The sequence below is a fragment of the Sardina pilchardus genome, chromosome 14 (genome assembly GCF_963854185.1).
Source record: "Sardina pilchardus chromosome 14, fSarPil1.1, whole genome shotgun sequence".
NCBI classification, from domain to species: Eukaryota; Metazoa; Chordata; class Actinopteri; order Clupeiformes; family Clupeidae; genus Sardina; species Sardina pilchardus.
The window spans coordinates 29,250,672-29,266,790 of record NC_085007.1 but is presented as its reverse complement, the minus strand read 5'-3'; the positions used below and the strand labels follow the sequence as shown (position 1 = coordinate 29,266,790).

Genomic DNA, 16,119 nt, shown 5'->3' with positions numbered 1-16,119 from the left:
TTGTGTGTATGCTTCAACCTTTATCTAAAAGAACATTTGTAATCATTTTCATGGTTTTCTCCAAATCCTCTATCAGGTGCACATTGTTGAGTGGTGAAGTGTACAGGCTAGATGTTCTAAGCGTTTCCATTCCTGGCCTGTGAAGAACTGATAACACAGAGGCAGAGCATGATTAGTCGCTCTGGGTTTCCACTTGGCTCAAGCTCTCTTTGTCCTTATAAGTTCTTATATTTCTGTGTCCTTATGAGAAAGTTTCCTCTTTTGTTGACAGTTTATTTAGCTTATTTTAAGTAGTATTTCCAACAAAACAGGAGAATTTAATTTGGAAACAGGAAACATCACAGTAAGAGGAGTTCTATTAGAAAGGCTAGTGTGGAGGCTGGAGAGCTCCGCTTTGAAGTGTCTACCTGCAGCGTGAGACTTCCATTATTTGGTGCTGCAGAGCAAGGGTAGCCTGATAGTCTGAAATAGTCTCATCCGTAATGGAAGGCATGTGGGTGGATAATAGCGGCATGTGGGCTTTTGTTGCCCTGGCTATTGTGTTTGGGCCTCTGTTTTCCAAAGGGGGGTTGGGGTTTGAGAGATGGGAAAAAAAAACACAAAAGATGAAACTGTTCTCACACTAGATCCTAATCAAAGCTTTTAATGGGTATTGCAGAACCTTAGTGACTCCCCAGTGACGCAGGTCCCTGATGCAGCAGGACTAATAGATTTTATAGAGAGGGAGAGAGGGAGAGGGGGTTGTTGAAACACATTTAGGGAGTGGAGGAATGTGACTAGAAAAAAACTATTTTTATCTATTTTATTTATATTCCAGTGTCTAATCCTCTATAGTTGGGGAAAATGTCGCGGCAAATGAAGTTTAAAACAACCCTGCAGGGAATTTCCCCCGGACTAGTGTGTTCTCCGAGGGAGTGTGTGTGTGTGTGCCACACACAGAGATGAGGAACTGCAGAAGGGGCTGACACAGACAGTGCTAGGATATGCTGACATGCCCCTGAGAGAAAGAGAGAGAAAGAGAGAAAGAGAGAGAAAGAGATGAGGGAGGAGAGGAAAACTCAGCAGGAGACGATTCATCAGCAGGATGGCTGAAGCGTAACAGCGGCTGACAGAGAGCAGGCGTGATCCTGGGTGGGTCGACACCGCCCACATCTGACTCTGAAACTGATATGGCAACTGGCTCCTGCTGCTGGTCTCGCCCAAAGCTGTTCCTGGGTCAGCTGCCAACAAGGGAGATTTCTTTAGACAGTCATGACACTTAAGTGATGAATGAGGGGAGGAATCAGTGTTGAGGAAAAGCTAATTTTCAGTGACCCCCAAGTCCAATTCAATCACAGTCTTATTCACATACAGAACAGCATTTCACTATTTCACAGTCAATTTTGTTCCCAGGGAGAGTGTGCGCCTTTCTGTGTGAAACCGTATTATCAGTGCCTGCAAATGACTAATGTGCTCCTTTTGTATAAAACTTTCAAGAAGCTGTCCGTGTGTGTTTTTCCCTGCAGGGATGAGAAGAACCAGTCCATCATCGTCAGCGGGGAGTCCGGAGCGGGGAAGACCGTCTCCGCCAAGTACGGCATGCGCTACTTCGCCACCGTCGGCGGCTCGGCCAACGACAGCCAAGTGGAGGAGAAAGTGCTGGCGTCCAGCCCCATCATGGAGGTGAAGGAGAAACCGCGCCGCTTTATTGCTCCATCAGTCAGTGTCAGAAGCATATTATGAATCAGTCATGGACAGACGTGTGACATTGGGAGTGCCATCAGGGCCAGGGATTGATGAACTCTTGCCTCATTATTTACTGAATATGCTTCCTAGATGGCCTTGACTGGTGATGATGGCATTCTGCTATGTACTGTAGCACCGGGTAGTTGGGGAAGTGGGGGGATGGGCGGGCGATTCATCAGCCCTGTCGATGAGCTCACAGGAGTAGATAAGGCCTGCAGAAGTGCACTCTGGGTAATCCGTCTCCTTCCCTGTCCATTTTGAAAGTTAATGTGGGCACTGAAGAGTGAGGCGCTGTCTCAGAATCAATTAGTGTATCATTTCAGCTAGATGAGCCCTGTTGATTTGGGCAGGAGGAGGGGGACTCCTCAGACATACGCTGAGAGACAGGTCTCCACATCTTTTCCATCATCATCTTTGACATGCCGTCTCCAGACGGAGAAAGACTAGACTAGGAAATAGCCTCTGGACCATCTAGAGGGACGTCTCACCCCTTTCTCCTAGAAGACAGAGTTGCTCTGCATATAGAGTTTGAATAATGAAAAGGTGAGACTCAGAGTCTCATTTTGTAACTCCCAGATCAATCAACTGTACATCCTTTCTCCAATAGGCCATAGGGAATGCCAAAACCACTCGCAATGACAACAGCAGCCGATTCGGCAAGTACATCCAGATTGGCTTTAACCGGCGCTACCACATCATTGGTGCCAACATGCGCACCTATCTGCTGGAGAAGTCCCGAGTCGTATTTCAGGTAAACGAGATGAATAGGAGGAACTGAAGTTAACCTCTAATTACTTGTCAATGTTCAGCATTTCTGTATGCGTGATAGTGGGCCTCAATATGCAGTCATAACTCCGTTGCTAACAGGCTGGAATTGTTTTATAGGCAGAGGATGAAAGGAACTACCACATCTTCTACCAGCTCTGTGCCTCTGCCCCCCGGTCAGAGTTCAAAGACCTGGCTTTGAGTAAGTGCCCTGAAATACCCGTCATGCTCAACAACAAATTATGTAAGACCTGTAATGTTTTAGCGTGTGTTGGTGACAGTAATTCTTTACTGCTGTGGATAGTTATGTCCCCAGCACTCACTCTGACCTAAAAATAGTTTGTCTGCTGCAGCTCACTTGGTTGCTTGCAAAGTCCTACTCTGAGTGAAATATTTCAGTTTATGTGCACATTCCATTTCATTTTCATCAATGCACAGGAAATTGTAATTGTCATTGTGTTAGTTGTCAATAGTCCTCATTTGGTTATGTGCCTTTCAGCCAGTGCAGAAGACTTCAACTACACCTCCATGGGAGAGAACATCTTCATTGAGGGTGTGAACGACGCTCAGGACTTTGACAAGACAAGAGAGGCATTCACATTACTAGGCAAGCCCGCTTTGTTGTTGTTAACATTTATGAGAGGAGGCAAATATGTGATATAGCTTCTGTCCAGTGTCCATTCTGGACAATTTTCCAATGGTAACCGTATGTTTTGTTCCTTACAGGCTTCAAGGACATATACCAAACTGGCATCTTCAAGATAATTGCCGCCCTTCTGCATCTTGGCAATGTGGAGATCTGTTCTGAGCGAGACGGAGATTCGTGTCATATCAATGTACGTGACCTCCGCTAAGATCTTGCATGGTGATCAACACCGTCTGATGCCTAAAGCCTAAAGAGTTTTATTTTATTTTTGATGTTTGGCAAGAAGTTCCAGTGCAACTTCAGCACGAACCTACCTTTGCCCAAGGCTGCCTTTGTTTTGTACCGCTTTTGTTGTCTCCTGTGTGAACCCTACACGGTTTAATGTTTGAAATCTCTTATACGTGATGAATCTGGCTTCTCTCAGTTACTCTAACTTTGTCCTTTAACTCTCTCTCTCCATTTCTCTCTCCCTTGCGTTTCCCCCCCCTCCTCCACCCCCCAGTCGGACGACCCCCACCTGGAGCATTTCTGCCGCCTGCTGGGCGTGGAGCAGAAGCAGATGGAGCACTGGCTGTGCCGCAGGAAGCTGGTGACCACGTCCGAGACCTACGTGAAGCCCATGTCCCTGAAGCAGGCCAGCAATGCCCGCGACGCCCTGGCCAAGCACATCTATGCCCACCTCTTCGACTGGATCGTGGAGAACATCAACCGGGCGCTGCACACCGCCGACAAACAGCACTCGTTCATCGGTGTGCTGGACATCTACGGGTAAGGACTGTTAGACATGAGGAGGTGGTGTTTTACAAGAATCCCCACATTTGAAATGTTCCACCATAGGAATGTATTTATTTGAACTTCCATGTGTGGTTCATTCTAAACATTCCGCATTCAAGCACTGAAGAAGGCGTTACAGGACAAAGCACGTTTCTCACTGCGACCACATATTGCCATGAAACACACAGAAACGGAGATCATTGAATTACAGGAGAAGGAGCTATTGGAGGTCCACAGGCACATATAAATGGGTTTCCCTCTCGCCACCCTTGTATTGGTGCTGCCGCTTGTGATTACTGTGCAATCTGAAGTCCTATTGACTGCTGAGAGTCCACTCTGGCTGGGGAAGGGCCTGTCTGACCAAGAGCCTAATTGCATCCCTGCAGAGGGTCTCCGCTATCGATTAGAAAAAAGGTAGTGAGACAAGAGATGCAGAGCAAGGGAAGCTGGATAGGAGGGGAAAAGAGCCCGTTGCATGTTAAATCCACAGGGAGAGGAGTTGGACAGGAAGCGAGGAGGCCAATTTCAGCCACCCAGCCTCTAATTGCATCTTTCCCTCCTTGCAGATTTGAAACGTTCGAGATCAACAGTTTTGAGCAGTTCTGCATCAACTATGCCAATGAGAAGCTTCAGCAGCAGTTCAACTCGGTGAGGTTTATTATTGAGCTCTATTGTGATTAATGTAGCATTATTCAGCACCTGTTCAGCATAATGACTGACATGTGCCTTATCATTCGGCCCTCAGCATGTATTTAAACTGGAGCAAGAGGAGTACATGAAGGAGCAGATCCCCTGGACTCTCATTGACTTCTATGACAACCAGCCGTGTATTGATCTCATAGAGGCCAAGCTGGGGATCCTGGATCTCCTCGATGAGGAGTGCAAGGTGGGTAACTGGGTTGCTTGCTCAACGACACCGATCAGTGACAAGGGTGCACTTTTGACACTCTGCAGCCTGGCAGCAGAGGCTCCTTTTGCTCTCAGTCGGCTCCATGCCTGGGAAGCCCTCTGGAGTCAAAGACAGATGATTTATTCATTTAGCCCCATCCAGTCTGAGCTCAGGGCTCTTTGAAGTTGCTAACGATCTTCTTGGAGCAACTTCAAAAAGAGTAAACATGTTGTTCCTGCCACAGGTAACCCAGATAGAGCAATGAATTTGGAGTTACTGACTGACTTTCTCCCCATTCCGTTTTTGTGTGTGTGTGTGTGTGTGTTTGTGTGTGTTTGTGTGTGTGTGTGTGTGTGTGTGTGTGTGTGTGTGTGTGTGTGTGTGTGTGTGTGTGTGTGTGTGTGTGTGTGTGTGTGTGTGTGTGTGTGTGTGTGTGTGTGTGTTTTCGGTTTTGGTTTCCAGGTACCAAAAGGAACAGACCAAAACTGGGCCCAGAAGCTGTATGACCGCCATTCCAGCAGTGAGCACTTCCAAAAGCCCAGGATGTCCAACTGTTCCTTCATTATAATCCATTTTGCTGATAAGGTATAGTTGTTGGGATTAGGACTTTTTCCCACAAGATTCAAACAAGACATACTGTAGTGTAGAGTCTTCTTCATGAGTTCATCAGTTCTCAATATCATTCAGTTCTCTTGCTTATTTTCTCATCCATGCTCTTATCTTTTTCTCTATGGGGGTACATTATACCCCTACACTGTGTTTAGTTTAGAAGTGAAGTTGTCTCTGTCTCTCTGTCTCTCTCTCTGACGTTATTCTCAAGATTAAAGTACCTTAATCCTATCTTCTATGACCATCACATACAGTGAGCGGTTGGTTGAGTTTCAGAATCTCTGCTTTGCGAGGAAGTGACTAATTATGAAAGTGAACTTCACAACATTAGTCCAACACAGCAAAAACATTCCCTTCTCAGTAAAAACACAGACGTAAATGTACAGTATGTGGTTATTGCAAGCATTCACCATCTGCCTGCAAGACATTTAGCATTAAATAAGCTCTCTAGTGCGTGATACTGTATTCGTAACTGAGTGTCACTGAGTTTCAGTTTTGCTAGAGACCCATTCTGGCCACCAAGAGGTTAAATGGAATTCACCCCCAGAACAAGCTGTGGCTGCAGTGTCCCGCTAGCAGCCCTTGTGACAATCACAAACACAAGCTACCAATTAGCGACAAAAGAGTCGTGCTTATAGAGCGGCATTTAATTACATGCTTCACCTCTTGGATAAACTGGCTATGTGGGTCAGCTCTGTCACACAAAGAAAAAGAGAAAATTGCCATGCTGCTTTGTGACCTTTGAGCCAGCCGTAGTGTTTATAAATAATGGAGAATATGTGTTTGTAGAAATTGTCACTCTTGCTTGGGTTGTCCCAACATTACTCTACTTAATATTACTTAATATTAATCCTTTAGGTGTATCATTTGTCTTTCAATCCACGCATTTTACTGTTAGTGATCAATCTGATGATGTTCATTACAGGTTGAGTATCAGTGTGATGGGTTCCTGGAGAAGAACAGAGACACCGTCTATGAAGAGCAGATCAACATTCTCAAAGCCAGCAAGGTGAGACTCAAGGCTCAGGATGCAAACACATCTTCCCTCTCAAACCACAGGCATTTTACAGACTGCCCCCTCTCTCTGTGATTACGTTTTTAAGAGGAGACATTGACCCAATCACCCTTCACAAGCAATATCATTTCCCCCCGCGTTTCAATGTGGAAGTTAAAATAGCCAAAACAGTGTGTTGGTTTCAAGGCTCTGGCATCTCTGATTTATAAGCTTGTGGCCCTTCAAGCTCTAATAGATTTCCTCTCTTCGAACTGTTGCTCTCAACAAGATTACAGAAACGCTTTACAGCTTCAGTAATGCCTGCCAAACAAGTGCTTAGTCTGTAATGGGTGTACTTGACTCATATTGTGTAACCCATAAAACATACATTTTGTAAGTGTCAAACTTAGGTTAGGCCATGAATTCATTTAATAAGACCGATCACAAAAAAAGGGAAGATGATTTATCACAATGCTAAGTGTTATACTTGGATTGTACAATTGGACTGCATTTGTTCCATATCGGTTCCTATGGCAAATGAATCACTCCACGTCAGGCAAATGTACTATTTGAACCAAATGTACCATTATGGCTCCCCAGTTTCATGCCATTGTGCTTCAGGTATGCGCTACCCTGCACCCTGCTGCACCCTGCTGCACCTACACTGGAGATTTCTCCTCCCGCTATTTAAGTGGTCCAGGGCCATTTACTCATCTTACCACTTATAGTCTGAGTCAGCAGTCAGTCAGCCAGCCAGCCAGAGAGACAGGAAGAGCACCTGCTTCAGAGGCTTACTGAACGGACATGAATCATTCTCTCTCTCACTCTCTCTCTCTCTCACACACACACACTTTCTCTCTCTTTCTCTTTCTCTCCACCTGTCCTTGTGTTGAGGCTGGATATATGCACTTTAGCCTGAAAGATGTAGGATGTTTCTTGCCCAATGAGCACAGTTCAATAGTAGTCCGTTTTTGTTAGTGGGGATTCAGAGAGGATGGAGGTGAAAGTGCAGTTCTGTACTGTAGTGAGGATCTGTCAAGTGTCTGATCCATCAGCAGGTCAATACGCTGGTCCGCACGTTGGGATCATGAAGACAAAGGTAGCAGGACTCTTCAAAAGAGCATTTTTATAGCCGGCATTCATGTCCAGCCCTTTAAATGGAAGAGTCTCCTCACTCCACTCCCCAACTAAACTCAAAGCTGCATGACTCTCTTAACTCACTTACGCACATGTTCTCCAGCTCTGACTGTTTAAGTGGTTAAGTGCCTTACCGCCGGCCCATGTAAACAAACAGGGGCTTGACTCGAAGCTGCGCCCATCCGACTCCCACCCACCTAAGCTCTCGATTGGCAAACACCTATTAGCATCATCGACCCAGAGAAGCGATAATTAAACAGATCTCCGCTCCCTGAGCCAGTACCAGCTTTTGCTATTCTTGGCTCCAAGGAGACGAAACCGCCAGGTTGCCAGGATGCAGTTGATATCAACACTGCAGTAGACAAAGTATCTCAGCACATAGCAAGTCATTGTCTTTTGTGTTCATGAACCTTTTTTTTTACGGATGTTCGATCAAAGTCAGTCAGTCAGTCAAGTCACTGTCATGGAGTTGTCAGGACTGAGAGATGTCATCTCTTACAGTCTGTTTATGGTTGTGTGAGAATCATCGTTGTTAGTCATGTGTAACAGTAGTTTGTTTTTTGCACATAAGAAATAAGTCAGCCACAGCCTAAACATGTGAAGTTGGTGTCAACCAGACTATCCTAGCCTGTTTAAAAGCAAATTGTTCCATTGACTTTCAAGGTGTGAACCACAAATTGATTTCCTGTTTCAATGTCAGTAAAAGGAAGTTGGGGTTGAACACTCCCCATCCATCAACATTAGCCATGTACTGTAGGAGCCTATAAAACGAGAAGCAACAGTGGCTGGCAGTGGAACAAGAGAGTGCCCTTGCATAAAAGCCAAGGCCGAGTCATGTGAATGGTGCCGGTTAAAGCATATGCAAGGGTGCATGTATTTAAATATTCTCTTTGGCCCGTGCTGTTCATGTTTTCTGCTCATATTTTTGTAATGGATATTCTGGCTGCCATTACCATATCCTCCCCGTCACCTCAGGTTCCAATCTGTGTGTCGGATCTGTAATGGTATCATCAGTATTCTCTCTGCCAGGAGTCCCACTAAAAACATCTCCCTGTAATGTGTGTGTGTGTGTGTGTGTGAGACTGTAGGACATGGATCAGAGACTTCTGTAAGCTACAGCTCAAACTGAATACAACTGCATTTCAAAAAGTTGGGTCCAAAGTTTCGTTGAGTTGTGTGTGTGTGTGTGGGGGGGTCTAGCAATTGATCAGATGAACACTGTATGTGAGCGAGCACAGTCAGTTTTCATTTGGGTTGACCACACTGACTGACATGATTTCCCCATTGACTGGCACTTTTAATGGAAAGGAATTGCATTTGCTTAATTGCATGGTTAACTCATCAAGTGTACCTACCAAATAACTTCCACATTTACCCGCCAATGTAAAATGTTTAAACAAGAGAGGGGTGTATTCTGACCTGGATGCAGTTTTATAAACTGTGTGTTTATTTGTCTCTCAGTCCCAGCTAGTGGCAGACCTTTTCCAGGATGGCAAAGAGTCTTCTTCCTCCTCCTCCTCCAGCAAGTCCAGGATCAATGTGCGTCCAGCCAAAACCATTCCCAAAGCCCCCAACAGAGAGCACAGGAAAACAGTGGGCCACCAGGTATGAGATCTGACACATTTGCATCATAAGCTATTTTGTACCTATGTTGTTAATGTTAACAAGAATCAACAATTTCTCCAGAGACTACGAATGACTTTGTTCCCCTGTATTATTATGTATTGTACCTATAGCTTCTGCTTTAGTGTATGAAAAGAAATGTGCTTCTTCAGCATTTGTGTTAAGTTGATAAGGGGGCGCATAAGTTTAAACAATAATGGTCCGTTACCTTAAGAAAGGTAGACATGCTTTGCTGGTTTCCTGTACTGTAGCTGCAAGCATGCATTTTGAAGTCTAGTGTTCCATCATTTCCGTTGATGTATCCTGAGGTAATGGGCACATAAAGTTAATGTTCTGCAAACTTCAATGCCCCGTTAAGGTCAATACATTTATTCATTCTTAAAGACTAAACTGTTGGCCATTACAATATGATGCACATTAAGAAGGGCCTTATCTTATTCTTTTTTTATATTTTCACCCCTGTGCAGTTCCGCAGTTCCCTGCATCTTCTGATGGATACACTGAACGCCACCACCCCTCACTATGTGAGATGCATCAAACCCAATGACTTCAAAGAGTCCTTTTCGTAAGTATTAGCTTTGTTCAGATAGCTCATGTGGGAGTAAATCTTTTTCATTTCATGCACTTTCACTGTGTCCAAGGTATTGATGTGGGCAGCCCTGGTGCATAGAGAAACCTGTATTTGCCCTCACGTGTAGTATCAGCAGGTCTATGTGATTGGTGATGGGTGATGATGTCTAGCAGTGGGCTGAAACAGACTGTCCACTGTTTTATTGTGTCAGCTAATGTTAATCTGATTCACTCTGTGTACACTGTATGTGATCTGGTTATATTTAGTCCACATTGCAGACACTGGGATGATATAACAGTGGCACATGGTGTACAAATGATTACACATCATCAGGAGTGGATGGCTCACGACTGAAGGACAGAGTCATGCTGGCAGAGTTGGTAGAGTTGCTCTGAACTGACTGACTTTGTTAGATTTGAACTGGGGTTTATTTTTAGGAGGCCTCCTGAGGGTAAATATTTCTTCAGAATATGTGATGGATTACCTTTCTCCTGTATCAGTTGTTGTGTCTGCTTTCCCTCATTCAGCTTTTGAATGTTTACCAACATTATTCAAGTACCCTAATGCGATAAGATTGGAGACAGGGCATTCAAACACAGCTGCACATTAATCTTCCCACAATAAATGACAGTGTAGACATTATTCAAAAACATGCATTTTATTGTCTTCTTTCTGGGATTGAAACACAGCCACGACATTTTAGCATAATGCACCACCATCTACACAAAGGAGGTTTATCATCATTCCTTTTATTATCACCTGCATAGACACCCAATCGGCTGGCCCTGTGGTGTTAAAAGGCCATTTCTCAGCATAAAAGGGCATGGTCCCTTGTTTTTGTTGTGTTTGCATCTTCGCAACGCATTCCTGAGAAACAAGAGGTTGTTCATGAGGCACAAATTGAAAGAGGTGCCCCAGTCACATGCTGTCAGGAGAGGCCGAGGGACAAACAGGCTCTGGGCTGTTTGTGTGCTTGCTACTGGATGCTGGTAGTCAGAACAGAGTAGGAAGAGCGGCAGAAAACACCACCGTCCCCATGCCTTTCTCAGGGGAGGCGTGTAAAACGCTAACCAAGAAGATACGGTAGGAAGACAGTCAAAACATGCATGTGAAACAGCACCAGAACCATCTTTTGAAGTGGTATCTTGTATCACATTTTGATGCATGCCATGAATTTTACTTCAGAGAAATCAAAATGAGGATTTTTTTTTTATCATTATATTTTTAAGGCTAGATGATTATGTCAATATGATATATCATTACGCTGTATTCCTCTGTAAACTTCTTTTTATAGAATGATATCTTATTATGACTGTCTGATTGATGAATGAATTATGCTGAATTTTTTATCACAATGTGATGCATCTGTGTGTGGTGTCTCCGCAGGTTTGACTCTAGGAGGGCCGTCCAACAGCTGCGAGCATGTGGCGTCCTGGAGACAATCCGTATCAGTGCTGCTGGATACCCGTCAAGGTACTGAGTGTTAAATAGACACTGCTGCCCACCATAAACAACTCTGAGATGTGATGCACCTTCTGAATTGACACTACCAATTATAGGTTTTCACCACGTAACAATTGTGAGGGTTGTGCCAGTTTAGTGAAGAGTGGGTGGCTGCAACAGAATTTGTAGCAGCTGCACAGTGCTATAAATGATTGAATTTCAGGGAGTTAGGAATTGATCACTGTGCCTTGGGTTTCCCCTGGTGTTTTGTATTGTTGAGGTAAAAAAAAAAGGCAAGTCCAATTGTGAGAGAGGAATGTTATTGTCTGTGTCTGTGTATTGTTTTGCTGATAAGGAGACATTGAATTCCATGTTGATGAGCTGGGATTTGTGTAGTTATGAGCATGCATGGCACAGAGGAGGCTCAGATACACGGTGCTGCTGGAGGAGAGGCATATGGTGTGTTGTTGGCCCCATGTGGAATGTGCTCCTCATAAACTGCTACAACAACAGCAGCATTTAGAAAAGTAGACATCCTCCTAGGCAGTCAGAGTCAGGCGCGAGTGCCGTCCCAAGGCAATGATGACTATTCTATCTCTCTCCTCAGTCTGCGTTGTTGTTCCCAGCGAAGCCCATGTCCCAGTCTGTATCCTCTTGTAGTATGAATCTTTAAAGCCCAGTAAATTGCAAGTGCGTTTAGATTAGCTTTTGGTCAGCTCCACCAAAATGAAGGAAGTCTGCTACAGACTGTGGCCGAGCAGAAATGGATTCCCTGGAGTGTCTTTTTCTGATAAGAACACATTGCTCCCTCTTAGATGGACGTATTCGGACTTCTTCAGCCGCTACCGAGTCCTCATGAAGAAGAGCGACATGAACACAGGGGACAAGAAGCAGGTCTGCAAGAATCTGTTGGAGACTTTGATCAAGGTGAGCATGGCACAGTCTGTTATCGTGGTGGTGAAAGTGTTTATTGAACAGCTAATAGGAGGTCCTCTCTAGTACTTTCTCTCCCTATTGTCAGTAGGGCTGTTTTCTGGATTCTTGTTGTGTATGTTTATTTATCTGGGCTTTCTGCACCCTTAATGTGCTTTTTTTGAATGCTTGAACAGAAGTACTATTACCAAGGAACAATAATGTGGTGTCTCAGAGGAACGAGGTGGAAAATTAGAGTATATATTCCTGTCATGTGCTTTATGAAGCGCACCATAGAATAAAAGTTATTATTGTTCTTTGGGGAAATTTAAAACAACAGCGTTATCGGTCACAGCAACATTGTAATGGAAAATGTGAAAACGTGTGGTGATATACACTGTAATATTTATTAAATGCCTCATCAGGACACGGATAAGTTCCAGTTTGGAAAGACAAAGATCTTCTTCAGGGCGGGGCAAGTGGCCTACCTGGAGAAACTCCGTGCCGACAAGTTCCGCAACGCCTGCATCAAAATCCAGAAGACCGTGCGAGGATGGCTGCAGAGGATCCGCTACAGGAAGATCCGCAAGTCCGTCATCACCCTGCAGAGATACGGACGGGGTTACCTGGCACGCAGGTGAGGCGGGGCGTTTACAGTACAGTTCTATACATCCGTTCTGAGAATGCAGTTAACAAGATTAGACATGTACTGTAACACATATTGTTGCATATGTAGGTCATGACTTTGTTTTGATCTTATTTTATGTTTATACAAATGTATTGTTTTGGTACAATTGTTTTGGTTTAGCTGGATGCTAGTACCACCACTACTACTGCTACCACTACCCACTACTACTACTACTACTACTACCACCACTACCTCGACTATAACTTCTATTTTTTCTTCTTCTACTACTACTAATAATAATGATTTATCTGGGCTTTCTGTACCCATAATATGCATTTTTTGAATGCTTGAACATCTGTCTCCTCCATCTGTCACCATTTCACCAACGTATTGTCTTCTGCTCTATGTCATTATCCCATTATTTCCAACTCGCCCTCACTTCCTCTCTCTCTCTCTCTCTCTCTCTCTCTCTCTCTCTCTGTCCCATCAGGTATTTGGAGCAGCTGCGTCTCACCAGGGCCGCTCTGATCTGCCAGAAGCAGTACCGCATGGTGCGCGTGCGCCGCGACTTCCTGAAGACACGGGCGGCTGTGGTCACCATCCAGGCCTTCTACCGGGGCATGTTCATCCGCCGGCTCTACCATGAGGTAGGACACGCTCATCTCTACCCACACAGGGACACGTAACCTGATTCAACTTCACATTTTAAGTCTGCTTCAGGACTGGTTATTAAGCATCGTGCTCCTTCTCTTAAGCTGATGATATTTAAGGCAACTTTTTGAGCAGTGTCTTGTGGTTTTTGCCATGTTCACGTTAAAGAACTTTAATCATCAAAAGACACATTTTCACGATCATCATATCAGAACACATGGAACTGGTGATGTGGTTACCCTGTAACATTGCTCTAAAAGTTGCCCTGTGGATCATCACATTGAGGTTTTGCCTACTGTACATCTCACATTGCCCCACTAATGCTATCCAGAATATATGTATATTGCTGCATGGCCCTTGCATTGTCCATCTGTACAAGTTCCATCCTACTGTCCCTTTGGTTAAAGTAATTCTTCACTCTGCCGATGCTCTTGGGTCACTAGGGAACACTCACCCTGAGTCATTAGGAGATGTGTAATTAGGCTAGGCTAATGACTTGAGTTAAACTCAGAGATCAAGTGAGTTTATTGTAGGACACAGAGGAGGTCTCAGTTCCGTTGACACCTTGGCCCACATATACAGTAGTTTTATCCTACATGTCTGTAGAAAATAGCGCAAACTTTTATTTTGCGGTGCATGATCAGGAATGACTATTGCAATATCTGTAGTGTAGGTTGCTCCATCGATTGAAGCCCTGCGCAGTATGCTAATGGGCCCTGTCTTTTGTCCGTCTGTGTCCACAGTTCATGATGCACCACAAAGCCACCATCATCCAGAAGCATGTGCTCGGCTGGCTGCAGAGGAGGAAGTACCGTCGGGCTCGCGACGCCGCCATCATCATCCAGTGCGCCGTCCGTCGGATGCTCGCCAAACGGCAGTTCAAGCAGCTCAAGATCGAGGCGCGCTCCGCCGACCACTTCAAGAAGCTCAACTCGGGCATGGAGAACAAGATTGTCCAGCTGCAGAGGAAGGTGGACGACCAGGTAGAGTTCCGCTGCGGCCTCACAGGGTCCTAGTGCTCCGTTATTATCTTCCTCTTTGAAGAGTGTGTTCCAGTCACAGTGATTTTGTGTCACCACCAGAAACAAATTTTGTTTGAAGGGGAACATTTGGGAAGCCTCTTAGGTTCTACTTAGCAATCTACTTTCCTTGTTATAACCCCCCCCCCCCCCCCCCCCCCCCCACACACACACACACACACACACACACACACACACACACACTACCACACATTCAACCACCCAATTTATTATTTCCCACAGGATTCTGAGTTGTTGCTCATGATTTTGTTTTGATTACTAAACCTCAGCAAAATGCTACTGTCAAAGCATCTTGGCATCCTCCGCCCATTGGCAAAGCTAACATCACGTAAGCATGTCCCTCTGAAACACTTGTCCCTCATTGTCTGCAGAGCAAAGAGTACAAGACCCAGGCCGAGCAGCTGACCGTCACCAACAACTCCCTGAACACCGAGGTCACCAAGCTGAACAAGGAGCTGGAGACCCTGCGCACTCGCCAGGGCGACGGCACGCAGATCAACTCGCTCCAGGATGAGCTGGAGAGGCTGAGGGCGGAGCTGGAGGAGGCCCACGCCCACAGGAAGCGTCTGGAGGAGGAGCACAGCAACGAGAAGTTCGGCCTGGAACAGGTGTGAGAGAGAGAGAGAGATAGATAGATCAAAAGAGCGATCAAAACAGCAGAGGTTAGCGTCACTTGTGATGTTTATTGTGTGCGTACATCTTGCATAGACACAGTACATCTTGTGTACATCTTGCATAGATGTTATGTGTGAAATCAATACTGTATTCTCCCAGTAGTTTTGGTGTGGTCTTGTGTAGTCTATTCTCAGTGGGTCTCATGGCAGCATACACGCGTTTGCACATTCTGTACGCACTGAACATCAGCATACGTGGAACGGAATCTGGTGTACAACTTGTGCGATTTTATCTGCAAAGGGAACATCTTCAAGGCAGAGAACAGTTAACACGATTACTGATCATAGATTTTCACATGGTTCGGAGCCATGTGAGAGCATTTTGCACAGTTCGACAAGTGTTGCATAACTTCTGACATTTGGTCTGGCCCAATTGAAAAGCCACATACAAGGCAGCCTCTGTTTGAAAGCCCCCCCTTGATGATATCAATACCGTGGGTGCTCCAGATTGGAGTGCTGTAACTCATCTGCCTTGACCTGCAGAAGTCTGTTTCCCTCGAAACTCTATCGGCTTTTTCTTTGCATTTTGTCTAAATTTATACTACAAGTGTTTTTACCTAAGGTGTACAAAGGCTTCAGGATCAAGATTTATTTTTGGACAGGTAAACATATCCGACTGACCGCAAAAGACTTCAACTTCAAAAATTGGGATATTTGTCATCATTGGTCTAATCTCTTCAGCGTGGATCTGTCCATGCATCCTCTATTGTAGATGAGCTGTGATCTTTCAAAATGTCACGTAGCATGATTAATGTTTTGCCCTTTTGTTCTCATCAGAGAGTGGAGGAGCTGGAGAAGGAGAATGTGCTGCTGAAGGAAGAGAAGGAAGAGATGAACCAGATGATCCTGAACCAGTCCAAGAGCTCAGGTGAGTGCTGACTCGACTCCGCGGCAGTCTGTCCGTCAGCCGGTCCATCCGTCAGTCACGTTAGGGTAGTCAGACTAGGGCAGAGTACCAGTCCCTCAGTTCTTCTAGAAGCCAGCCTGGGTTGTCCCAATTGTATCACAGTCAGAAAATAGTGCTTTGACTTTACCTAT

General features: G+C 45.1%; 1 protein-coding gene across 2 annotated transcripts in view; it reads left to right on the top strand.

The window, feature by feature from the left end:
- Positions 1-16,119, top strand: part of myo5b (myosin VB) — a 58,632-nt gene that overhangs the window by 22,650 nt on the left and 19,863 nt on the right. For both annotated transcript variants that reach the window (XM_062555252.1, XM_062555253.1), the window contains exons 5-23: positions 1,506-1,662; positions 2,333-2,476; positions 2,611-2,692; positions 2,990-3,097; positions 3,217-3,326; positions 3,639-3,904; positions 4,477-4,558; positions 4,656-4,796; positions 5,262-5,384; positions 6,334-6,417; positions 9,001-9,144; positions 9,630-9,727; positions 11,120-11,206; positions 11,992-12,103; positions 12,514-12,725; positions 13,207-13,363; positions 14,111-14,350; positions 14,779-15,015; positions 15,859-15,949. In XM_062555252.1, the coding sequence (XP_062411236.1) occupies positions 1,506-1,662; positions 2,333-2,476; positions 2,611-2,692; positions 2,990-3,097; positions 3,217-3,326; positions 3,639-3,904; positions 4,477-4,558; positions 4,656-4,796; positions 5,262-5,384; positions 6,334-6,417; positions 9,001-9,144; positions 9,630-9,727; positions 11,120-11,206; positions 11,992-12,103; positions 12,514-12,725; positions 13,207-13,363; positions 14,111-14,350; positions 14,779-15,015; positions 15,859-15,949 (2,675 nt within the window). The remainder of the gene's footprint in view (positions 1-1,505; positions 1,663-2,332; positions 2,477-2,610; positions 2,693-2,989; positions 3,098-3,216; positions 3,327-3,638; positions 3,905-4,476; positions 4,559-4,655; positions 4,797-5,261; positions 5,385-6,333; positions 6,418-9,000; positions 9,145-9,629; positions 9,728-11,119; positions 11,207-11,991; positions 12,104-12,513; positions 12,726-13,206; positions 13,364-14,110; positions 14,351-14,778; positions 15,016-15,858; positions 15,950-16,119) is intronic.